The following is a 21,539-nucleotide window of genomic DNA, read 5'->3' on the forward strand; positions in this document are numbered from 1 at the left end:
TCTTCTTTACTGAGCACTGGGTGCTGTGGGCTGTGCCAGGTAAGCATTGCACAGATGCTTATGAAGGGTGAATAAACCTCAGAATTACTGACAAAGGCCAAGACCCAGGCCTACAAGTGGCTGTGAGACAAGACCTAAGATGGGTGCAACATAAAGGGCAGTAGAAAATCAGAGAAGGGAGAGAGGAATTCCAAGCTGGATGGATGAGGATGGAAGTGTTTGTATTCTAAGCTCAGCTTCAAAGCTCTGATCAGAAGGAGTGAGGAGAGTGTGTACAATGTGAACAATAGGAGAACATGACCAGGAAAAGTCAGAGGGACAGGGAGAAGTCTGACCATCTCCAGGCTTAGACCCCAGATGAATTCCCATAGGCCTATGGCGTCCTCCATGCAGGAGGGGACTCTGCTACTGTCCTGCCTGCATTTGGAGCCTGCTTGCCTATTTTTCACCCTCCTGGCTTGGATGTTGGCCGAGGTGTCCCAGGTGCTTTCTCACAATTTGGAAAGAGCTTGTTCACTCAGAAACAGAGGAACAAACTACAGCACAAAAGAACAATAGCATCTGGGGACCAGGACGTCACAGCAGGCTGCTGAGATATGCTCCTGAACCATGAGGTGGCTACAGTTCCCAGAACACCCTCAGGAGAGGGGCTGGATACACTTCCCCCTGTCCATCATTGGCCAGGTATCGTTTGCCTTCTAGGATGTCCATATTCAGGGACAGATGAGCCCCTGCTGTCAAGATGCTCATCATCTGAGAGGTTAGAACCCAAGCATACTAATAGGAATAATGCAAAGCTACCAAAAACTGTTAAAATGGTGCTACTCTAGTCTTTGAAAAATGGACCATGGTTTGATAAGTGGAGATGGTGGAAAGTGGGAGAGTATTCCGGGAAGGCATAGCAGAGGCAGAGAAAAGGGAAAGTGCCACCAAAATCTCCCTTTCTAGTCCGCTGGCCCTGACTCTTCCTCCCAGTACTCTCAGGCGACAGCTTCCCTGCACCTGGCCACCCCAGGCAGGCTCAGGAGTTGCCTGGTTTGAGCCTCCCTGTGGACAGTGAGAAGGTAATGCCCCAGGAACACCTAAGCAAATCCGTTGGCACTTATCTATGCTTGCTCTGATGAAAACAAAAATCACTCAAGTTTTTTTTTCCCCTCTCTTTCTTTTTCTTTTTTCTTTTTTCTATTTTTTTTTTTTTTTACAGAATCATACGATGACCCAACACAGCAGTTAGTGCAAGTACAGTCTCTCAAGGAGAATTACTTTTGTGGCACAAAAAGGGAACATGTTTTACTCTTTGCACGAAACTTTCATTGTTAATGTATATTATTCAGAACATTGTATTGTACCATAAAACTTGTATTATCAAAACTGTTGGATGTTCATGTGTTTGAACTTTTGAGCACCGGATAGACTCCTTGTATATAAAGTGTTGCACATGTATTATGTCGTCTGATACTAAAATGGTCTTATAAAGACAAGTGGACTTGGGCCCTATTCAGGCAAGATTTAAAAAAAAAAAGTGAACAAGATGGCTTAAGAGAAAGTATTTTCAAGGAAGACAGATTAAAAACAACTGTTACACATGGGACTATGGTTGGACTTCCTTTTATTTACACTTAAGCCTAGGATTTCTCTTTTGGTATATCAACAGTTAAAATCCAAGACTATTTTTTATTGCTGAAGATTCTTGCAAACCATGAAGAGATGTTCTCACAGAACAGAACCCCAAGCTGGATACGGCCCGTATATATATTTGTAAGCCTTGCGATGTGACAGGTAGCATCACTATATATGCAATAGTTGTTATGTAGACTGTCAAAAGAATTTTTTTTTTCCTGGATACATTTGAAGCTTTGAGTGTTCAAGGTTTTCCTTAATGATTCACACAGCCAAATTCTTGAATCAGTTGAACTAACCTGTATGTTACTGTTATTAATGTTTACTCTGCGGTCTGAACCTGGAGATTACTGGAATTGTTTTCCAAGAGGAAATAAATTCAGTTTACCATTAGGTATGAGTGTATTTGTGTGTTTTCTTCTTCTAGTTACTCTATCATTTTTTTTAAAAAAATCTAATTGCCAGCACCCTTGGATATGAAATCTGCTCTTGAGCATATCCCAGGCATAATCTCAATCATATTTAACCTTTTCACACTGGGCCAAATGCATCTGGGAGGATATTCATCATACTGCACAGGGAAGGAATCAGACCCAGTCTACTTCCACTCTCTTAGATACTAACAGGTCACGATGTACTTGAGGATTCTGACATCACAGATGGATGTGATGGCTGTTTTCTGCATAATTTGCAGCCCAATTCATGTCATGCTGTGCAAATCTGAACTCAAAGTAGATGGCTGCAATTTGAGAGGCAGTTTGGCTTATGTGTACTTAAGAAGCAGCATTGTTCAGAAGACAAAGCACAGAGCAGGGAGTCAGATGGCTGTTAGTTCTGGGTCTGGCACTGATCCCAATGGGGTCTTCTCCAAATTGCTTCACCTCCTGGCCTTGGATCACTCGGCCAGGGAAGGTGACAGAACTTGGTCATCAGCCTTCACACAGGCATGGGGTAGTTCTGGAAGATGACTGTCACCACAGCCTGCCATAAAAATCATGAATTATTAGGAGCTCTAATTGCAGACATTTTGTGTATTTTTTTGAAGGAGAATAACAGAATGTGTACATTAGACCCTGATACACATGTTTTGTCAAAATCATCCAAATCATGCTTAAAATATCTAACCCACTATGGGTCTTTAGACCCCTTTTAAGCTCTGCAGATCTCAAGTAGATCTTTAAACTTTAAACAGGTAAGAATCTTCACAGTACATTTTTGGTGAGAAAACTACAGCATAGACCAATTGAATTTATCGTGATCTTCTTATCACCAGGGGACCTGTCCATGAAAGTGACATCACCAGCACCCCAAGGCATAATCCTCACTCTGTGATTCTCAGACCTCAGCCTGCAGGAGGATCCCTGGAGGGCTTGTTACATCCTGAGGTGCTAGATCCAACTCCCAGAGCTGCAGACTCAGTGGGGCTCAAAACTGTACCTTTTTAAGAAGTTTCCAGATGATGCCAATGCTGCTAGTGGATGGGCCACACTTTGAGAACCAATACTCCATTTCCAAGTTAGGCTAATGCATTAAGTGTGAACAATCAAGCAGTAGCGCACATTACACTATTTATTTTGTTTTCGATATTTAAAAGGCCAAATTTTAAGATTATTTCAAAACAAGTACTTTTTAATGATTACATATACTTGCCAGAATGCTGTGTGTGTGTGTGTGTGTGTGTGCATGTACGTACGTGCACCCTCTTGTCTGCGTGTTTAACTTTTTCATGCTAGGAAAACCTACATCTATACATTTCACAATGGATTGCCAGCATGCTATTTAATTAAAAAGCTTTTTCACCAGCTACATAAATAATGAAGTATGCTGAGAATATGCAAGTACATCCATAATTAAAATACTCAGCTATATTTAAAAAAATTAAGATCTCTGGTCTATTCAGGATTTTGCATTTAAAATGAAAGAGCCACACTTAATAATGATTTTTTAAAAGCTTTAAAACTTCTGGTTATTAATGAGTGGGTTGTATTTTACCAAATGTAAGCTGTTTTATATTTATGGAAAGCAGGTGATGGTGTTATCCCAGGGATGGATCCCAAATTGCCTTTAGCGATTTTGCCTTTCAGAGGCTTCCCAGACTTCGGGTCAACACCAGGAGTTGACATTCTTAGACACAAGAGAGGCAGTACTCACCATTCTGAGTGGGCTCCCACCACTGGCCTTCAGGCTGCTCCAACACAGGCAGGGTTCAGCCTCTTCCCAAAGCTGGGAGGCCAGAGGGGCTAAGCATTATCTGCTCCAGATAGTTGATTGATCCTCATTGACCACAGGTAGTCCATGGTTAGCAGGGCCTTCCTCCTTGCAAGTCATGTTTCCTTGGATCATACATACCGCACAGTGCTTGGAATGGTCATTCCAGCCTCTGACAGGTTACCTTGTTTATTCTACCTCATTCCCTAAGGATAAAAGGGAGCTTAGAATAAAGATTAGCAAAGCATTAATTAGGAAATCAGCATCCTGCAGTCAGAGGGGAAGAAATCCAACTGGGGTACAGACTTGGAGCTTCCCAGCAGTAAAAGGAGGGAAAGTAACCAAAAAGAAAGAAATTTATCAGTTCCCCAAGAGAAAATGCTTTCCTGGCACATGATTCCAAAAGAAATTTCTCAAAGTTCTTATATCTGGGTGGCCAACATAATAAACACCACTCCTGACCATAATTTTATGACTGAATGCAGTGGTTCTCATCTCATAGAATGCTGTTGCATCTATGAGCAGAGGCCAAGGACAATGCACAGGAACAAAGAATTATCTGGCCCCATATGTCAATGATACCGAGGTTAAGAAGCTGCTGTCATGGAAAGGTTTGTATGAATTTTCAAGGGCCTAAAGGCCCTCTTTATTCTGAAATCACCATGACAATTTTTTTTTAATTACATTGTCTGAGTCTCAACCCAGAGGATTTATTGGCCTAGAGTGCAAGCCGGGTATCCACAGCTCCCCAGGGGACTTTAAGGTGGCCAAGCATGAGACACACTGATCCAAACTTGCATTCTCAGGGGAGTGTATTGGACTCAGGACTGAAGCTTCAAAATAACATCTGAGGAGTAGAAAAGTAGCATGGATCTTCAGCATGCTTCCCTCAACAACTGAGCATCATCTAATTATTTTAACTCTAAAGTAACAGCATCACCAGTATCCACTGTGAGGAGAAGGAGACAAGGGAAAATGATCCAGAAGCCCATCCTTACCTGGTCCAGGGAGTACTAACACAACTGGTGAGAAACCTGGGCCAATGGGACTTCTGGTAGCCTTGAGAGTCAATGTCCAACTCACCTGCCCTTCCTGGAGCCTGCAGGTAAAGGATTCCTGGTGCCATATTGCCTGGGTCTCAGGAGGAGCCAGCAACCCAGGGGGTTATATGCTATGTTCCAATTTCCAAATGTTGGCATCCTACTCCATTTTTGAAAAATTCAAACTGTTGACTCCCACTGTGTAGACCATATGAGATGTACTTTCAGGCCAGGCCTGACTCAGATTGCCGGTTTTGACCTCTAAAGCATCAACTATATCTTTTTTTTTCCTAATTCCAGTTATTTTTTTAAGTAATAATTTAAAATAACAATCTGAATTTTTGCTGTATAAGTTTGAATTGTGCCTTGTTTTAAATGTGCAACTATATGCAATTTTGAAGTATCCCTGCAGCTACTTTGCTTTGCTTAAGAATGAGCAGTAATCCACCAGATAGATTTATTCTATATGATCTGTTGGATCTCAATCCTGGACATTGAGATTTCAAGTAGATTATTTTAAGAGAGGAAGGATAACATGTAATAGAAAGTTAATATCCACTGATGCTACTCTGGCTATTAGAGGCCAGATTAGTATGTTTTCGGAAATCACGCACATCGATGATAGAGTTGAAACTCTACCTTGAAAATTGATAAGTATCAGGGCTGGGGTTGTGGCTCAGTGGTAGAGCACTTGCCTAGCATATGTGAGGCACTGGGTTTGATTCTTGGCACCACATAATAAATAAATTAAATAAAGGCATTGTGTTTACCTCTAACTAAAAAAAAATTTTAAATTGATAAGTATCACCAATATTTCAGCCCAAATCGGAGATCATGGCATCAGAGACCTACTAGGGGCCCCCACAGGCTGACCCAAGCTTCTCAGCAGCTCAGAGTCTGTTTCAGAACTCGGATGAGGACTCCAGTCAACCCTCAAGTTCCACTCCATAGAGCATGGCAGCCTTGACTTTGTGTCTGCTTGTGCCTGTTGGGTGCAGCATCACAGAACCCTTGAGAAAGGAAGTTTAGAAATCCAGCTTCCATTACAGAACACCTGCAAATGCTTCTCCACTTAGCTTCAGCAGGCCAGAGCCCCTCACCAACTCCCTTGCGTGAAGGAAGCTTCCACCAAAGGTACTGAAAACTAGAGTTCAAGGAAGAGGGATGCTTTAGGATAAAATGGCCCAGCATGAGTTTCTGGCAGGATCCCAAAGCTCAGGTCTGGTTGGCACCGCATTCCTGGGTGAGTGCCTCCTGAGATGGAGGAGTAGCCACCACCACCTCTGCCAGATTCCTCTGTAATGAAGTCAGCTGTCAACTCCTTGGGGGGGGGGGAAAGCACAGAGCCCCTTTATTTCCAAGCAGGTGTTGCAGCATATTAAAGGTTGAATTCCATCTTGTGCTCACATCCTGAATGAGCCAGTTTGCAGGCAAGCTCAGTTCTTTCTGCAAAGAGGGAAACTTGGCAATGGTGGAAGCTGAGTACTTAAATGGCAATCAACTTCTGGCTCATATCAATTAATTCCTTCATGGACTTCTGCCTAAGTATAGCATCTTGTATTCCCAGCTGCAGAGACTATGAAAAACAGCCCAGACAACACACGCCACCATCTCGGGGCGGGCGCACCCACGACGTGATGGGAGATTCTACTCATGCAGGCAGATTTTGGGGTTCTCCTTTGTTTACCTGTGGATTACAGGGAAACAGGACATATAACCTGTTTTTCTGGTGGGATATTCTTCGAGAAAATGTCTACTAAGTCTAAGTGAAATCCCTCGGGGGGGTTCAACATCTTTGGGCTTTAAAATAATGCAGATCCAAAGTGACCAAGGGATGTGGAAGAAGAAGGGAGACTTAGGAAATTAGTGGAGGATTGTATTGACCCTCAGAAACCAGAAAACTCTATTCAAAAAATGGTCATTATCTCAGGAAACCTACCACAGAGACCTCCCCATCTCTCTGTTACATGAACAAGGAGCGCCTTGATCAAGAGCCACCAAAAGGCTGAGGGTGAGCATGAGTGGTGCCCTGGGAGATCTGGCAATGCCTCAGTTCCTCAGGCAGGTGCAGACAGGGCAATTTAGACCAAGCAGCTACACTGGGATGTGAGTTTTCAAATGTCTCACTACTCAGATGAGCTCTCCCAAACTAATGATCTAACAGTGTGGCTAGCACCAAGGTGTAACCAACGAACAGCAAGGTCACTGGCAGGGGCTAACTCATTTTTCCTCCCTGGCATATGAAGCATCACTGATTTGTTTCTCTGATCTCCTCTTTTGAGTCAGAGACAGGATTTGGTTCCCTTCTTCAGGAGGCAAAACTCTTGGTGTTCTAAGGATCATGCTCTGTCCAAAGGTAGCAGCTACTAGTTATTCAAACATGTAGCTGTTTTAATTAATTTAAGTTAAAATAAAAAATTCAGTTCCTCAGCACCACTGAAGGAATATCTCAAGCACTTTGTAGACTATTCTCTTCATCATGGAAAGAGTTATGGGGCAGTTATGGACACTTATAACCCACCCCCGCCCCTACCTTCCTTAGCCCCTCTGATTTACAAAAGGCCTCTCTCTTCTAGCACTTTCTGTGTCTTCTTCATTCTATCTTCAAATGTGCACAGGCTTCCCTTTTAAAAATAATTTTTAAAAAATCTTTTGCTTGACCTTGAAACCTTCTCATAAGACTATGTTATTTATTTCCTTCATTTTCCTTCAAATTTCTCAACTTTGTGGTCTGCCCCCACATCCTCCATTTCCTGGCCACTGACTCACCTACAGGCTGGCTCCTTTAGTCATCAATATCCTTTCACAGAAAATGTGCTCTCCAAGGTCTCCAGTGGCCACCTCATCACCCATTTTTTTTAATGTCTTCCATCCTCATTTTCTTACAATTCAGACCATCAGCCACCAGCTCCCATGTTCTTGGGCACAGCTTAAATAGAGTTCAGATCCTTTTCTGCCCCTTACTAGCTATGGAGCCTATACCAATGACTTTGCTTCTACTTTTATTTCATTTATTTATTTTTATGTGGTGCTGAGGATCGAACCCAGTGCCTCACACATGCTAGGCAAGTGCTCTACCACTGAGCCTTTCCTCTTCTTTAATGTGAGGATAAGTATACTTATGAAATACAGTAGGATTTTTTCATCAATATTATTATCAATAGCTGAAAATACCTGAAATGTATTAGCTGTCCTATACAGTAAAGCGATCATGTTACTTAACATGATTATTACCATTGTGTAAGCCAGCCTCTATTTATGTCCTTTCTAGACACACTGCCTTCCTCCATGGTATGTCTTATCCTCAGATTCCCCTATGCCACTTCTTTCTAGTTATTCCAGAGACCATCCTTCCCACCTTGCTTGCTGCCCATGAGAAGCTGGAGTTAGTCTTTCCCACAAAAAGCTGAATAGTCCTCTCTTTCCAGAGTACTGTAGCCTTGCCCAGCTCTACCTACCGGTTTGTACCTCAATCAGCTTCAACCTGCGTTGATGGGTCAAACCATTCTCCCTTCACATCCGTTCACTCCTGGTTTCATTGTTCCCTCCTGTCTTCTCCTTCTCTTTTTTTTTTCTTTTTAATATTTTTAGTTGTAGTTGAACACAATACCTTTATTTCATTTATTTATTTTTATGTGGTGCTGAGGATCGAACCCAGCATCTTGCACATACTAGGTGAGCGCTCTACCACTGAGCCACAGCCCAGCCCCTACTCCTGTTCCTTGCACATTCTTCCTGCTTCCTCTGCCCACACCCGAGTCCTGCTCAGTCTTCTGTCCCAGATCAAGTATCTCTCTTCCATGAGAACCATTTCAAGCTGGACGTGGTGGCACATGCCTATAATCCCAGTGACTTGGGAGGCTGTGACAGGAGGATCACAAGTCCAAGACAAGCCTTAGCAACTTCACGAGGCTATAAGCAGTGTAGTGAGACCCTGTCTCAATAAAAAATTTAAAAGGTACTGGGTTCAATCCTGTTACCACACACACACAAAAAGGTTCCAATCTACCTTGCTTTTTTTTTTCTCAGTGTTTTCACCTTGTAGAAATTCATAAAAGCACATGATAAAATCAAAGCTGGACTGTTGTCCTCAGTTGATCTTATTTCCACATGCATGGTCTCTTTGCTCTGTGCCAGGGACAAGAGCTAAGGAGGTACAACAAGGTCCCTTGCCCTCCAGCAACTCACAATCTCAGATGTTCCTTGACTTGCAATGGGTTTACATCCTGATAATCTTTCATAAATTGAAAAATATCATGTTTTTTTGTCCATTTTTTTTACTGTGGTGCAAGGATTGAACCCAGTGCTAGGCATAGGATTTACCACATGCTAGGCAAACACTCTACCACTGAGCTAGAACCCCAGCCAGCCCCTGGTTTGGGTTTTTTTTTGTGTGTGTGGTGGTGGGGTACTGGGGATTGAACTCAGGGGTGCTTGACCACTGAGCCACATCGCCAGCCCTATTTTGTGTTTTATTTAGAGACAGGGTTTCACTGAGTTGCTTAGTACCTCACTTATGCTCAACTTGGCTTTGAACTCGCAATCCTCCTGTCTGAGCCTCCCAAGGATCACAGGTGTGCTCCACCACGGATACTCCCTGGTTTGTTTTAAATCCTATGATCTGATGGCTGACCAGAAGCTGCAGTTCATTGCTGCAGGGTAAAGAGAGGATTGCATATTGGCAACCAGAGAAAAGGTAAAAACTCAAAATCCAAAGTAATAGTACTGGTACTTAATACTTTCATACCATCATAAAGTTGAAAAAGTCAAAAGCCTTTAAGTCAAACCATCCTAAATGGAGTCTCCATTACCTGGAGACTCGATCTCAGCCTTTTCTCTATGTTCAACAGTTGACCTTGTAAACCAGGTGAGGAAGGGGATCCGGGACCCAGGTAAGTACAAACTTGATTTCTAGTCACAAGATAATGGAATCGCTTGTCCAAAATGCTTCCCTCTCTGGTCTCATCAAAAGTGATTTCAGTTGACTTGTTTAGCACCCAGATCCTGCAATTAGCTGCTCCTGAGCAGCCAGCAACATGCCCCCAGACAGAAAACCAACTAGCTACGGTTCACACCAGATTGAGCAATACTTCCTACCACTAATGGAGTCTTGCACTGGAAATGGATCATGCTGCCCATATTCAAAATGAAGGCTAAAACAGAGTTCACAACTGAATCTGAAAAGGTACCGGATACATATGTAAATCCAAGCGGCAGCCCGTTCCTTTCTTAAAGCAACAAAGATGTTGACTGTGATTACAGATAATAAGAGCTTTCCTTCTGATGAAATGAGCATATACTGAACCAAGCATACAATATATTCCCATGACAAATATATTTACACTCAAGTCAGAACATGGAGAGAAAAGAAAATGTCAATAGTTGACAGCTTCTTGGCCTATGGGGTGTAATCCGGGAGCATAATAAATTCATTTAAGCTCGGTGTTGAATAAATGCATGTTAGGCCCGTGCATTTTTTTGGCCTTTCCCCCGACACATTGTTTGAATACAATGTCACGTTTCTCTGTGTTGCACAGTCCTCCAGCTGCTGTCAGCAGAGACAGGGACCAAGCTAATCCTTTGGGTCAAACCTGGAGTAATTTTCCCTAATGAGTAAAGATAAAAAAAAAAAAAAAAAAAAAAAAGAGAGAGAGACCATGGAGCAAAGTACTTTCTTGCCACATGTGGGTGAATAACTAGGAATAACTAGGATAACTATTTCATGCTGGAAAATATACCTCCAGAATGTTGGCTGCAGGGAGGGTGCAGAGTCCAAGAGAAGATGTATTTGCACAAAAGATGTCAATCATGCTGATAAAGGGACAAACGTAGGCAAGGCGAAGGAGACCACATCAAAGGCCACCTTTATTTAGAAGCTGGCTACTGCTCCCTTCTCCCCACTAATATATTTCTCATCCCAGCCAAATTGGATGCGAAGATACGTTCCTTATCCCTGGCAGATCTCACAAGATATCAAACATTTCAGACTTCACGTGTGAAAGCATGACATATTGGTTAAGACTCAAAATAGTGTGTTGCTGGTAGAGTTCAAGTATATAGGAAATACTACACCCTACTGTTTTTGTAAATGCCAGAGTTCCATTGAGTCGAGACAGATGGTAGCAGGCAAAGATGCAATCTTATAATCAAAAGCTAAAATATGTCAAAAATATGTTAGCAAGCAAAATAGAGCAGATTACTAGCTTCTCATGTCATGACAGCTTGCAAAACATGTTAGGATGTGGAAGCTCCAGTTATGTAAATAAAGGGAACAGTAAACAGAGCAGCAGCGAAAGTGGTGTAAGAGCTGGTGTACCGGCTGTCCCTCGACTGCAGTTTGGGGAACAGAGTGAGTCATGTGGCCACAAGAAGCCCCAGATGGACATTAGGAGATCTCCAGAATCACTTGTAGGGATCCATTTTCCTTCCATGAGTAACAAGTGTCTCTGTGATACCTAAAAGCTATTTAACTAAATTACAGAAGGCATTCAAACTTCCCAGAGAGAATTGTGAGGATTCCATTGAGAATCATCATGCCTTTTAGCTCAAAGAAAGAAGAGGGTGTTATTTTGTGACAACAAGATGTACCCAAGGATTTCTTTATATTTCAAACTTGGCCCAAGGAAATTTCTTTGACTACAGGCCTTGGTTTCTTATTGTCTTGGCTAATTTTTTTTTTTATCAGAGTTGTGGGGAATGAAGGCAATGTTAATCATGAGTGGGGGAGGGAGGGAGATGAGGTATTGTTATGGGGCATCTATTATGGACCAGGTTCTGTGTTGCTGTCATAAAATTAGACCTCTTAGGCTTTTGAAATTCAGAGATTACTTTGACTATTCCGTGCCCAGGGGAAGTTCAAGTCTGACCTTTCCTCCACTTACATCCAGGGAATCCAGGGGTGAGAAGGTGGCCTTATATCACCACCTCTGGCACCTGGGTCCCACTATAACTGAAGCTGTCTCTGCTCCACAAGGCATCAGAGATTAAAAAACCAGCCCCACTTTTCAATTTCCATAGGGAATCTGTTGGAGAAGTGTCCATGTACCAGAGATTGCTGCATTTTAGATATATTATGATCAGTTACCTACATTGAAGGTATGTATCGTATCGTATAACAAAGATGATTATTAAATTGGGGGAGTATGGTAAGGAAAGGAATAACTTGCATTGTTCTTGAGAAGGAGTCAGCAAGACTGGAATCCCTACCGGAGGAGAAAGGACCAGACAGGCAATAATCCCAGTTTTGAACTTAAGAGATCCCATGTGTCTAAAGCACATTTCTAAGTTTTGTTATGTTCTATTGGATGGTTTTGGTGGTTGCTGAGGATGGAGCTACGCAAACCTCTCCTGCTGTCTTCTCACAAGATCTGCAGTCAAGGTGCATTGCTCACTAGTGCTGCTGAGCAAGGGTACCTTCAAGGAGAACTAAAACAGGGAACAGGTCCTGTTTTTGGAGAAAACAGAGGCACACAACAAGGGACTAGAGAACACGGCAACTCCTGGTGTCTGGATTACCCACAGCAAAGGGTACTGATGTGAAAACGCTCTGGAGAAGGTGAGACCTCCTGAAAGGGTGAGTCCGGCGACAGAGGAATGGCTGATAACTGTGGCCACTCTACTTTCAGAGTGAGTCATGTGGCCCCAAGGAGCCCCAGATGGACATTAGGAGGTCTGCTTCTAGGGAACAGGCAGCACCAGCTTGCAGAGTCCTCCAGCAGGCTGTTGATCCCCACCAAGTGCCCACCTCAACCACTCCCACTTCCCCCTCCTCCATCTTTGCAGCCTCCCATCTCTACCCCTCAGCCCAGCAAAAGCAAATTCTTTTGACTTGCTTGTGGATGGGATCTTATGGCTAACTTTCACTGCTTTGGATTTTGCAGGCACATTTACCCCCTGAGTCTCTACTCCCAGAGACTTCACAAAGTATTTTTGTACAATATTCTCTCCTTGAACTTTGAGTGAGAAATTGTGGTGCTAGGTGTTAAAATAATAAACGTTGAACCTGAACCACATAGGTGTCTCCCTAAATCCACAACAGCCACTTGATATTCCCATTTTACAAATGAGGACAGTGGGATGCAGATTGGTAAGATCTCAGAGCTAAGGGGAGGTGTCACTCAAAAATTACAGGAGGAAAAAGGGAGGAGAAAATGTGCACTTATGTGATATATATGCTTATGTACCACTTAAAGACCAAATGTAGAATGGTGTCCCCACATACAGAATAACCATAAGCATTTATTAATTAGCATTCTATTTGGTATTCCATTGAGAAAGATAATCCTTCATAAGACCAAATAAGACCTCTTGACTTCGCTAAAACTGCCATTCTGTTAAAAAAAAAAAAAGACTCAGGGTGGGCTTCCGCTAAGTAATATATGAAATATGCAATTCACACTTTCTGGCAAAATTGAAGCACGTGAACTCTAACTGACAGGAAGTAATGAGTGTAATAAGCTGAAGGGAATATCACAGTTTAAGCAACCATATGCTTTAGTTATCAATAGGAGCATAGAGGCATTTGTCCCCCAAATTCACTTGGTGGCTCTTTTCTTAAGTGTACCTAAGTGGATTTTCTCCCATGGTAGAGCCAATTTAGAAAAATATTTGGGGGACTCTTTTCATATGATAAAGGTGATTCAGAGCCAACTGAATTAAGAGGGAAGCTTAGTGGTGGGTGGGCTCATAGGATAATAATACCTGGGAGGCACTGTGGTGGGTCCTGGGTCCCAGTCCTGCTGTGTGATTCTGGACATGGAACAAGCAAGCACTCTGAACTTTATCTCTGATGTAGGGGAAAGGTCTCCATCACATTAGACTGCTCTGAAGATGAAGTTGAACATGGATATGAAGCATCCTACAGCCTGACTGTCGTGCTCAATAACTGTTAGTTCCTATGCTTTAGTACAATTTTCCTGAAAGCTCCTTCAGCCCAGGAGCAACCAAGAGTTTCAGGAGCTACTGTTAATTTACTTACCGTCAATTTTTCTATCAGGTGCCATGCTCGACACTGGAATTGCAAGATCAAGGAAGTTAGCGTCTTTTAGTCAATGGGGTTATTGAATGACAGGGAACCAGAGAAACCAGCAAGCAGCAGCGACCCACGTGGGAAGAGCCTATTCGGTATATTGACCAGGTGGCTGCGCATGCGCATTTGCCTGCGCCTACACAAGAGTTCTGCAGAGGCAGCGTCCGGGACCCAGGAAGGGGGAAAATCTGAAGCTCTCTGGGTTGTCAAGCCCAGACAGAAGTTGCCCGTGTGTTAATAAAGATGTGTTGAAATTATTAAAATAAATGCTTCTGTTCAGAGAACACCTTTCATGTCACATTTTCAGAGTCATCCAAGCAGTGTGTGTTAAGCATGACTTTTTTATTCTAATGCTTTGACATCTGGGACCTTGCTGACCCTGGAAGAAACTGTTCCTTCAGGGCTAGCCAAAATTCCTAGAGATAGTAAATGACTTACCTGGGAGCATCTTTCCTATTCAAACCAACTAGCGGAACCTCAGCCCACCACCTCCTGTGCTGGGATCCTGAGGACCTCCCACATTCTGAGCCATTCCCACCTTCCCTAATCATCCCAGGGCCAGGTAGATACCAGACAAGTAAGGACAACCCAAGACCTCTGTCTCGCCTATTCTTCCCCCAGAAAATCACAGTAAAACCACAGTGCCTCCTATTTCTGGAGATCTGTAACTATAAAAACTTCTTGCCATGCCAGGTAGTGCACACCTGTAATCCTAGCACCTTGGGAGGCTGAGGCAGAAGGATGGCAAGTTCGACACCAGCCTCAATAAATGAGGCTCTGTCTCAAAATAAAAATTTAAAGGAGTGGGGATGTAGCTCAGTGGTAGAACACCTGCCTAGCATGCTTGAGGCCCTGGGTTCAATCCCTAGGACCTCACACAAACTAGGTTCCCAAGACATGGGCGCACGCGCGCGCACACACACACACGCACACACACACACACACACACACACACTTCTTCCTTACAGTCATCTGTGTCTCTACATGATTGAGTCAAATGCTAGATGCATTCTGAATACTGCATGTAAGAAGTCAGTGGAGCTCAAAATCTGTCCCTTAGTCTCCAAGTGGAGCAAAGACCCTAGAGAGGACAAAGGGACAGTGGCCATCTTGTCACTGCGCCACTGCTAGCACTCCACAAATGCTGGTACATAGGAGTGCCAGGCAAGCATCGTTAATGAATGAAAATTCAACTGTCCCCAGGCAGCGTGGAGCCAGCAAGAAAGGTTGGTCCTCCTGGGTGCTACACCCAAGGGCCTGGCAATTCTTTGTCTCAGTTCAGGCCAATAGCACACGTTGGTCTTTGGGGAAAGAGGACACAGGGGTCCCCACAGGAGTCCACAGCCAGGCCACAGGGAATACAGACAAGGAGACCAACAGGCCAGTAGCTTCAGGGCATTCACAGAGATCAGATGAAGGGATCAGAATGGAGACATGGCAAGGATTAAGGGACTGGACTCTGGGAGAAAGAAAAGAGGAGTCAGGTTCAAGCAAGGGAGACTCGTGGGCTCAGTGAGCAAAACCTTGTTTCAGCTCAACAAAAAACGGGAAAAGAAGTCCTGCCCAAGCTCAGGCTGACCTGCCTACAATCATGACTATTCTGGAACCTGGAAACAGTGCCAGCCTGCGTGTGGGGAGGCTGACCAGGGCAGAGCAGGGAAAGCAAAGCCAGGACTTCTTGGTTCCCAAGTGTGAGAATCCCTGACAATGTTTTCACGGATTGATATTAGAACATACAGCTGCACATTAGCCACACCAATCTCTGGACCTTAATTTAACTTCCTTTGTTCTGTTGCATATTTGCTCCTTCCCTGGGAACCCTGAACTATTACCAAAATATTATGCTAATTAATGGAGTTAGCAAAATGTCACCACTCGGGGGACATGAGCCCAGATTCTTATGCCTGGCTGAGGTTGAATGGTGAAGCTTGCATACATGTGTGGTAGAGCAGGGTCACCACGTCACTCACATCGCATGTGGCCATGCAGAGAGTGCGTGTTTTGGTCACTTTCTTATTCACCCATTCATTTGTTTTCATGAATGGGCACCGTCTTCTAGGTAAAGGCAGAAAATAGTAACTCCCTTTAATCCAGTCTAGCAAAGTGGGTCCAATGTAATCATTTGAAGAGTCTCTAGGTAAATAATATCTCAAGGCAAAACTTTTGTTTCTCAGATCCCCCTCTTTGCTGCCCTATTTCTTGTAAAGATGCCCTCTGAAGGCTGAAATGGCAGATTCTGGAAAAGACAGGGCTGTGTGCACAGATCTGATGCAGCAGCACTATAAGTGGGGTATGTTGACAGATCCTTGTGGGACCTTTAAGAGGAGATTAGGCCACGAAGACTGTGCCCTCATAAATGGATTAACGCTGTCATCGCAGAAGTGAGTTATCTAAGCAATGGGTTCCTTATAGAGGGATGAAATTGGTCCCCTCTTGCCTGCCCTCCCTCTCTCTCTCTTCCTCACTTTCTCTTGCCCTTCTACCTTCTGCCATAGAGTGACACAGCAAGGTAACCCTTGCTAAATGCCAGCCCTGGATCTTGGACTTCTCAGCCTCCAAAACTCCATAAATCTCTATCTCTTATAAATTACCTAGTGTCAGGTATCCTTTTATAGCAGCACAAAATGGATGAAGACACTTTCCTTCACCTTTTCCTTATTCTTCTCTGCAGAAAAAGTGACATTTTTGGTGAGATGAGAAGGTGGCAGCCATTGGACCATGATAACTGAGGGAGGAGACAAATCTGGGGGCTAAATTTGTTCTCATTTTGGTGCTCTGTGCTCTGTCTGCCCCTGAGCAGGTTTCATGTCTCTCTGCAGAGCAGCTGCCCATAAGGACTCCCAAGTCCACTTGGGGGAAGCTGGATGGAGGCCTGCTTTGGTTTCAGAGCAATCAAAAGCTCTACTTCAAGGAGTTATTGGGTTCTGCCCAGCCAGAAATAGAGCTGATAGTATTCTTCTCTTCATCTAGCTCCTGTGCAGTTCTGTTTTCAATGAACCTGATGGAGAAGGATAAGTACTCAATTGGCATTTGTAAACCACCCACAAATGCACTAACCATACACTGCGTTATAATCTTGGAGTGTTTTCCTATATTAGTAAAATATAGCTGCTCTCTTCACCTAGCACATAAGCTCAAAAGCAGAAGCTACATATTCCACCTAGAGTCGCAGAAAACCAGTTGAACTAGCCATAGACGTGACCCTTTATGACCATTCCTAGCGTGCTAGATACGTAGATTCCACAGACTGTGGCTTTAAACCACCACAAAGTCACCTGCTACTAGTAAAAAGTCACAAAAAGGTCAATTTTCAATAAACGGATAGTCTCAGCTTTGTAAACTATCTCCTAAATGGGTCACCAAAAATAAATCCTCTAAAGGAAGAATTGCTGAAGGATAAACGATGTCATCCCCTCTCCTTGGTAAGGCTGGCTTTCCTCCAGCCAGGTCCAAGTGACCTCAATTACTTACCACAAGTCATCTTAGTTAAATAAAATCAGTCTGCAGCCTGGGTGGCTGGGGCTCCATCCAGGAAAGCGACCGCACAGAGAGGGGATGGCTTCAAAACCTGCTGAAATCCATCCAGACAGTATCTGAGCTCCCGGCAAGAAGGAAATGCCACCACCATCTGCCTCTGTTTGTGATGACCTGGGAATAAATAAAAATTAACCTTGGCCCTTGAATGAATAATGGAGCTTATCAACACTTCCTTCGTGTCTCTAATGACTATTGTGAAACAAGTTTACAACGAATTTTGGAGGGACAGGGCAGGAGGGTCATTGTTCTAAATGGCCCTTTACCAGGCATGGTGCTTCCTGTCTGCTTTTCTCGTATTTTGTGCCACCGATGCACTTTAGACCCTGGGTTGCAAATAGGGAAAAATAAGGAAATGTGTTTTGGATTCAACAGAAATTCAACAAACCATTGGGGAAGACAGGAGAAAAGAAAAGAAGGAAGAAAGGAGGGGAAGAAGAAAGATCTGGTCAGAGGGAGGGAATGAAAATCGTGGTCAGACGGTCCCTAGTCCCTGAGGACAGATGGGAGTCCAAGGTCCTGCACTTGACCTCTACCCCACTGTCAATACATAGGCCAGTTTCTGTACTAGTGGCCTAACACACATTCTTTTCTAGTGATCCCATGATGTAGGAGTTCCTATTTCACAGGTGAGGATATACTCTCCAAAATCTTTTGAAAATCAAACCCTGGACACTCAGCTAGTGAACAGAAGAGCCAGGATTTGAACCCTAGCATGGCTGACTCCAAAATCCAAGCTCTTTCCCTTCCTCTGCCTTGAGTCTCAGTGGAAACGACACTGGACACAGGGGGAAAACTATTATTAGCCATTAACTTTGTTTTGAACTAACAAGCTAGTCACTTAGTGAGGCCCTGAAGAAATGGAACAAGGTAGAAGCACATTTTGATTGGGTTAGGAGATGGGGAGGGAGAAGTATTGGGGAGGGCTCCGGAAAAGCAGAGGGGAAATGGCTCTAGATTACGGGATGCTAATTTAAGGTTTATTGGTTCTGGCATTTGCTGGACCTCTGAGCACACACGCAGGCTCTCCTCAGAAAACACACGGCCGCAGGTGCGTCAGCGTCGCACTTAGGATATGTTACCAGGGGTAGAACCAGCCAGAGCCTTCACGGCCAAGAGGGCACGAGTAGATAAAGATGCAAGGTGTGTTTTTCATGAACGGGATTGGGCTGGGGCTCTGTCAATTTTGCCATGTTTTTGCAGTCTGCATACCATGGAAAATGTAAAGAAGAAGGAAAAAAGATGTTTTGATCAGATGGTTCATAGCAAGTGCCTCTAGAAGAGATAAAGAATGATAAGGCTTTTACCATGGTCAAAATCAGGAGGATTGGGTATCCCTCCTGGGGCTCTGATAGCCAAACTTGACACTAATTTTCTCTTTCAAATAATGATTCTAAATAAATACGTGTGAACGCTGTCCCCAGCAATCTGAATCAGCTGCAGAGACTTGTTGGAAGCTTGGAGAGCCGAACAAGCTATTTCTGAAACTTCTTTTGTTTTGTTTCACAAACATTATTTTCAACAAAGAGGGAAACATCCCTTACATACAGACATATGGTAACTTCTATTTATAACCAGATTAACAATTCATTCACACCTTGATTGAATCCTGCTTTATTGAGATGTCACAACAGATTCTCACAGCCTGCAAAGGGAAAGACTTACAAATGATAATATTATAACAAGCAAGACACCTAAAAGTAAATGAATCATAACTGACGACAATTAGAAAGAGTTCACCACAAACAGAATGAGTCGTGATGGTGAGCAGAGTCCCTCTCTTGCAGAGGGAGGATTACCGTGGAGAAGTTGAAATCCATTCACACCTGTTAATGCATAACTTGTTCAGTTATTGACGGGTGAAGCAACTCCATGGTTGGAGGGTTTTAACACGTGTTTGTGTTCCTGGTCCACAGCTTCACCTGGGCTTATTATTCTGGAAGGACGGAACTTTTGGGTCCTTCTCTGTGATCTGGCCAGAATCATGGGTATTGTCACTCACACCTTCTTTCGTTCATCCCACCTCAATCAGTGAGTCTTATCAATTTTGCTCTCTGTATTTCCTGAGCTCTCCATTTCTCACCATCTGTACTATTGCCACTGAAAGTGGAGACACCATTGTTTCACCTGAGAGCTTTCTTCCTGGTTCGATGCCTCCCATCGATTACCTGGAGTAATCTTTCTAAAGTGCTTTAATGTTTCTCTATGGCTCCCAACTGCTTTCAGAATAAGGGATGATTTTGAGGTCCTACAATCTTGCTTAAGACCTGGGCTGCATGGTGACTGAGCAGACTCTAGTGCAAGTCCTGATTCTACGGGGCAGGTGACCTTGGGGAGGTTGTGTAGCTTCTCTGACCCTCAGCTTCATCCTCAACAAAATGAAAACCCTAATAGTATCTATCTTACAACCATTAAGTACACACACACCTCTTGAGCCATTTTGAGCTATGCAAACCCTAGCTAAGCATGACCTTTTACATAGCGGGCTCAGCTCAGCACATGACAAAACTTTCTTCTTCAGCTGTTCCAGCCCTCAGGGCTTCTCCTCAGTTCTTTCAAGCACCAAATTCTTCCATTCTACACTCCCGAGCCTGAACCTAGGCATTGGCCGTCCCCTCTGACAGGAAGGTTCCTTCAGCTCTTCAACGAGTCATCTGCCCCCAAACATTCTGCCTGGACAACCCTGAGTCATTTATTATGTCTCTGTTTCCATGTCATCTCTTTAGGAAAGCCTTCCTTGACTGCCCTGACCCCTTTATCCAGGGCCAAGCCAGATCCCTTTCTAAATCACTCACCATATACTCTCTACTTCTTTTCATGGCCCTTAACTCAGATGAAAAATCTGTGTTAACTTCTAGGAAGTGCTTATCTCTCCTTCATGACTGAGTTCAGTCGAGGACGAGGATTGAGTCTATCTTGTTGACTCTTAAGTCTCCTGGACCTTAATTTGTTGGATGAACAAATCTACTTCAGGCTGCCTCCCTCATTAATGGACAATATTAGTTGACTTCCAAGGGTAGGCGGAATAATAGCGCCCACAGATGCCTGATCTCTAGAACCTGTGAATATGTCAGCAGACAATGGCAAGAGGACTTTGCAGATGGGATCAAGGATTTCAGATGAGGAGATCATTGTGGATTATCCGGAGCTTATCCACTTGGGCCTAAAAACATCACAGGGTCTTTACAAGTGGAAGAGGGAAGCAGGAGAGTCAGGGTCCAAATGATGCACTGTGAGAAAAACTCCATCAGCCGTTGCTGGCTTTGAAGATGGGGAGGGGACCAGCAGTCAGGGGATGTGGGTGGCCTCCGGAAGCCAAAAAGAACCAGGAAATGGATTCTGTACTGGAGCCTCCGGAAGGAACCAGCCCTTTGCCACCTTGATTTTAGTCCTATGAGACCCACTTCTGGCTTCTAACCTCCAGAACTATAAGATAAGAAATTCATATTGTTGTAAGCCACCAAGTTTGTCATTTGTTCCAGCAGCCATAGGAGACGATCGGACCCACTTACCGGAGGTCAGACCACAGTGGAGGAGCCAGGGCCAGAATGTAAGCATCTCCACCTCGCAGCCCCTCTTCCTTCCACCACGATGCCCGGCCCCTGCCTCTCAGACCTTGGTTTTTCCAATTTGCTCTCATCTTCTGTTTCAGAGGAAGAAATCATTAGAGATGCAGCTGCTTACATGCAGGAGCATGTGCAGGAAGCGTGGATGCACAGCTGTGAGTGTGCGAGAGAAGGTGTGTGGGATTAGAGAGCTCGGAACGGCCTCATAATGGAATCCCCAGGGAGGGCCGAGGTCCCAGGCCAGCGTCGCACACACGCCCATCTTCTCCCATCAGCGCCGCACAAAGCTTGACAGGGGCTCACTCATGTTTCAAAGCGCTCCTTCTTTTCAGAGCTATTTGTTATTGTCTCTGCCATCACAAGTTTAAAAAAGGAAAGTTAATTAAATATGGAACAAGACTGAGCAACATCTTTTAAACCATCATGTCATTAGAACTGCAGTCCTCAGAGAGATGCCTAAAAGGGGTTTGAGAACAATGACTGTTCAATCAGATATTTATGGGCATAGTTATGTAAACACACTCTTTATTGTCTATGTATATT

The 21,539-nt window shown here is 43.8% G+C and overlaps 1 protein-coding gene and 1 long non-coding RNA gene across 3 annotated transcripts in view; one reads left to right on the forward strand and one right to left on the reverse strand.

The window, feature by feature from the left end:
- Znf521 (zinc finger protein 521) overlaps positions 1-2,013 on the forward strand; it is a 240,016-nt gene extending 238,003 nt beyond the window's left edge. For both annotated transcript variants that reach the window (XM_015482213.2, XM_048806411.1), the window contains exon 6: positions 1,205-2,013. In XM_015482213.2, coding sequence (XP_015337699.2) covers positions 1,205-1,234 — 30 coding nt within the window. In that variant the 3' untranslated portion in view covers positions 1,235-2,013. The remainder of the gene's footprint in view (positions 1-1,204) is intronic.
- Positions 1,593-17,552, reverse strand: LOC125617753. The gene is made up of 3 exons (XR_007348852.1): positions 17,368-17,552; positions 3,772-6,555; positions 1,593-2,601 (listed from the first exon to the last, which is right to left on the reverse strand). It is a non-coding gene; the product is annotated as an uncharacterized LOC125617753 (long non-coding RNA).
- Positions 17,553-21,539: the final 3,987 nt, after the last annotated feature.

Source organism: Marmota marmota, unplaced genomic scaffold, assembly GCF_001458135.2.
Source record: "Marmota marmota marmota unplaced genomic scaffold, marMar, whole genome shotgun sequence".
In the NCBI taxonomy this organism is placed as follows: domain Eukaryota; kingdom Metazoa; phylum Chordata; class Mammalia; order Rodentia; family Sciuridae; genus Marmota; species Marmota marmota.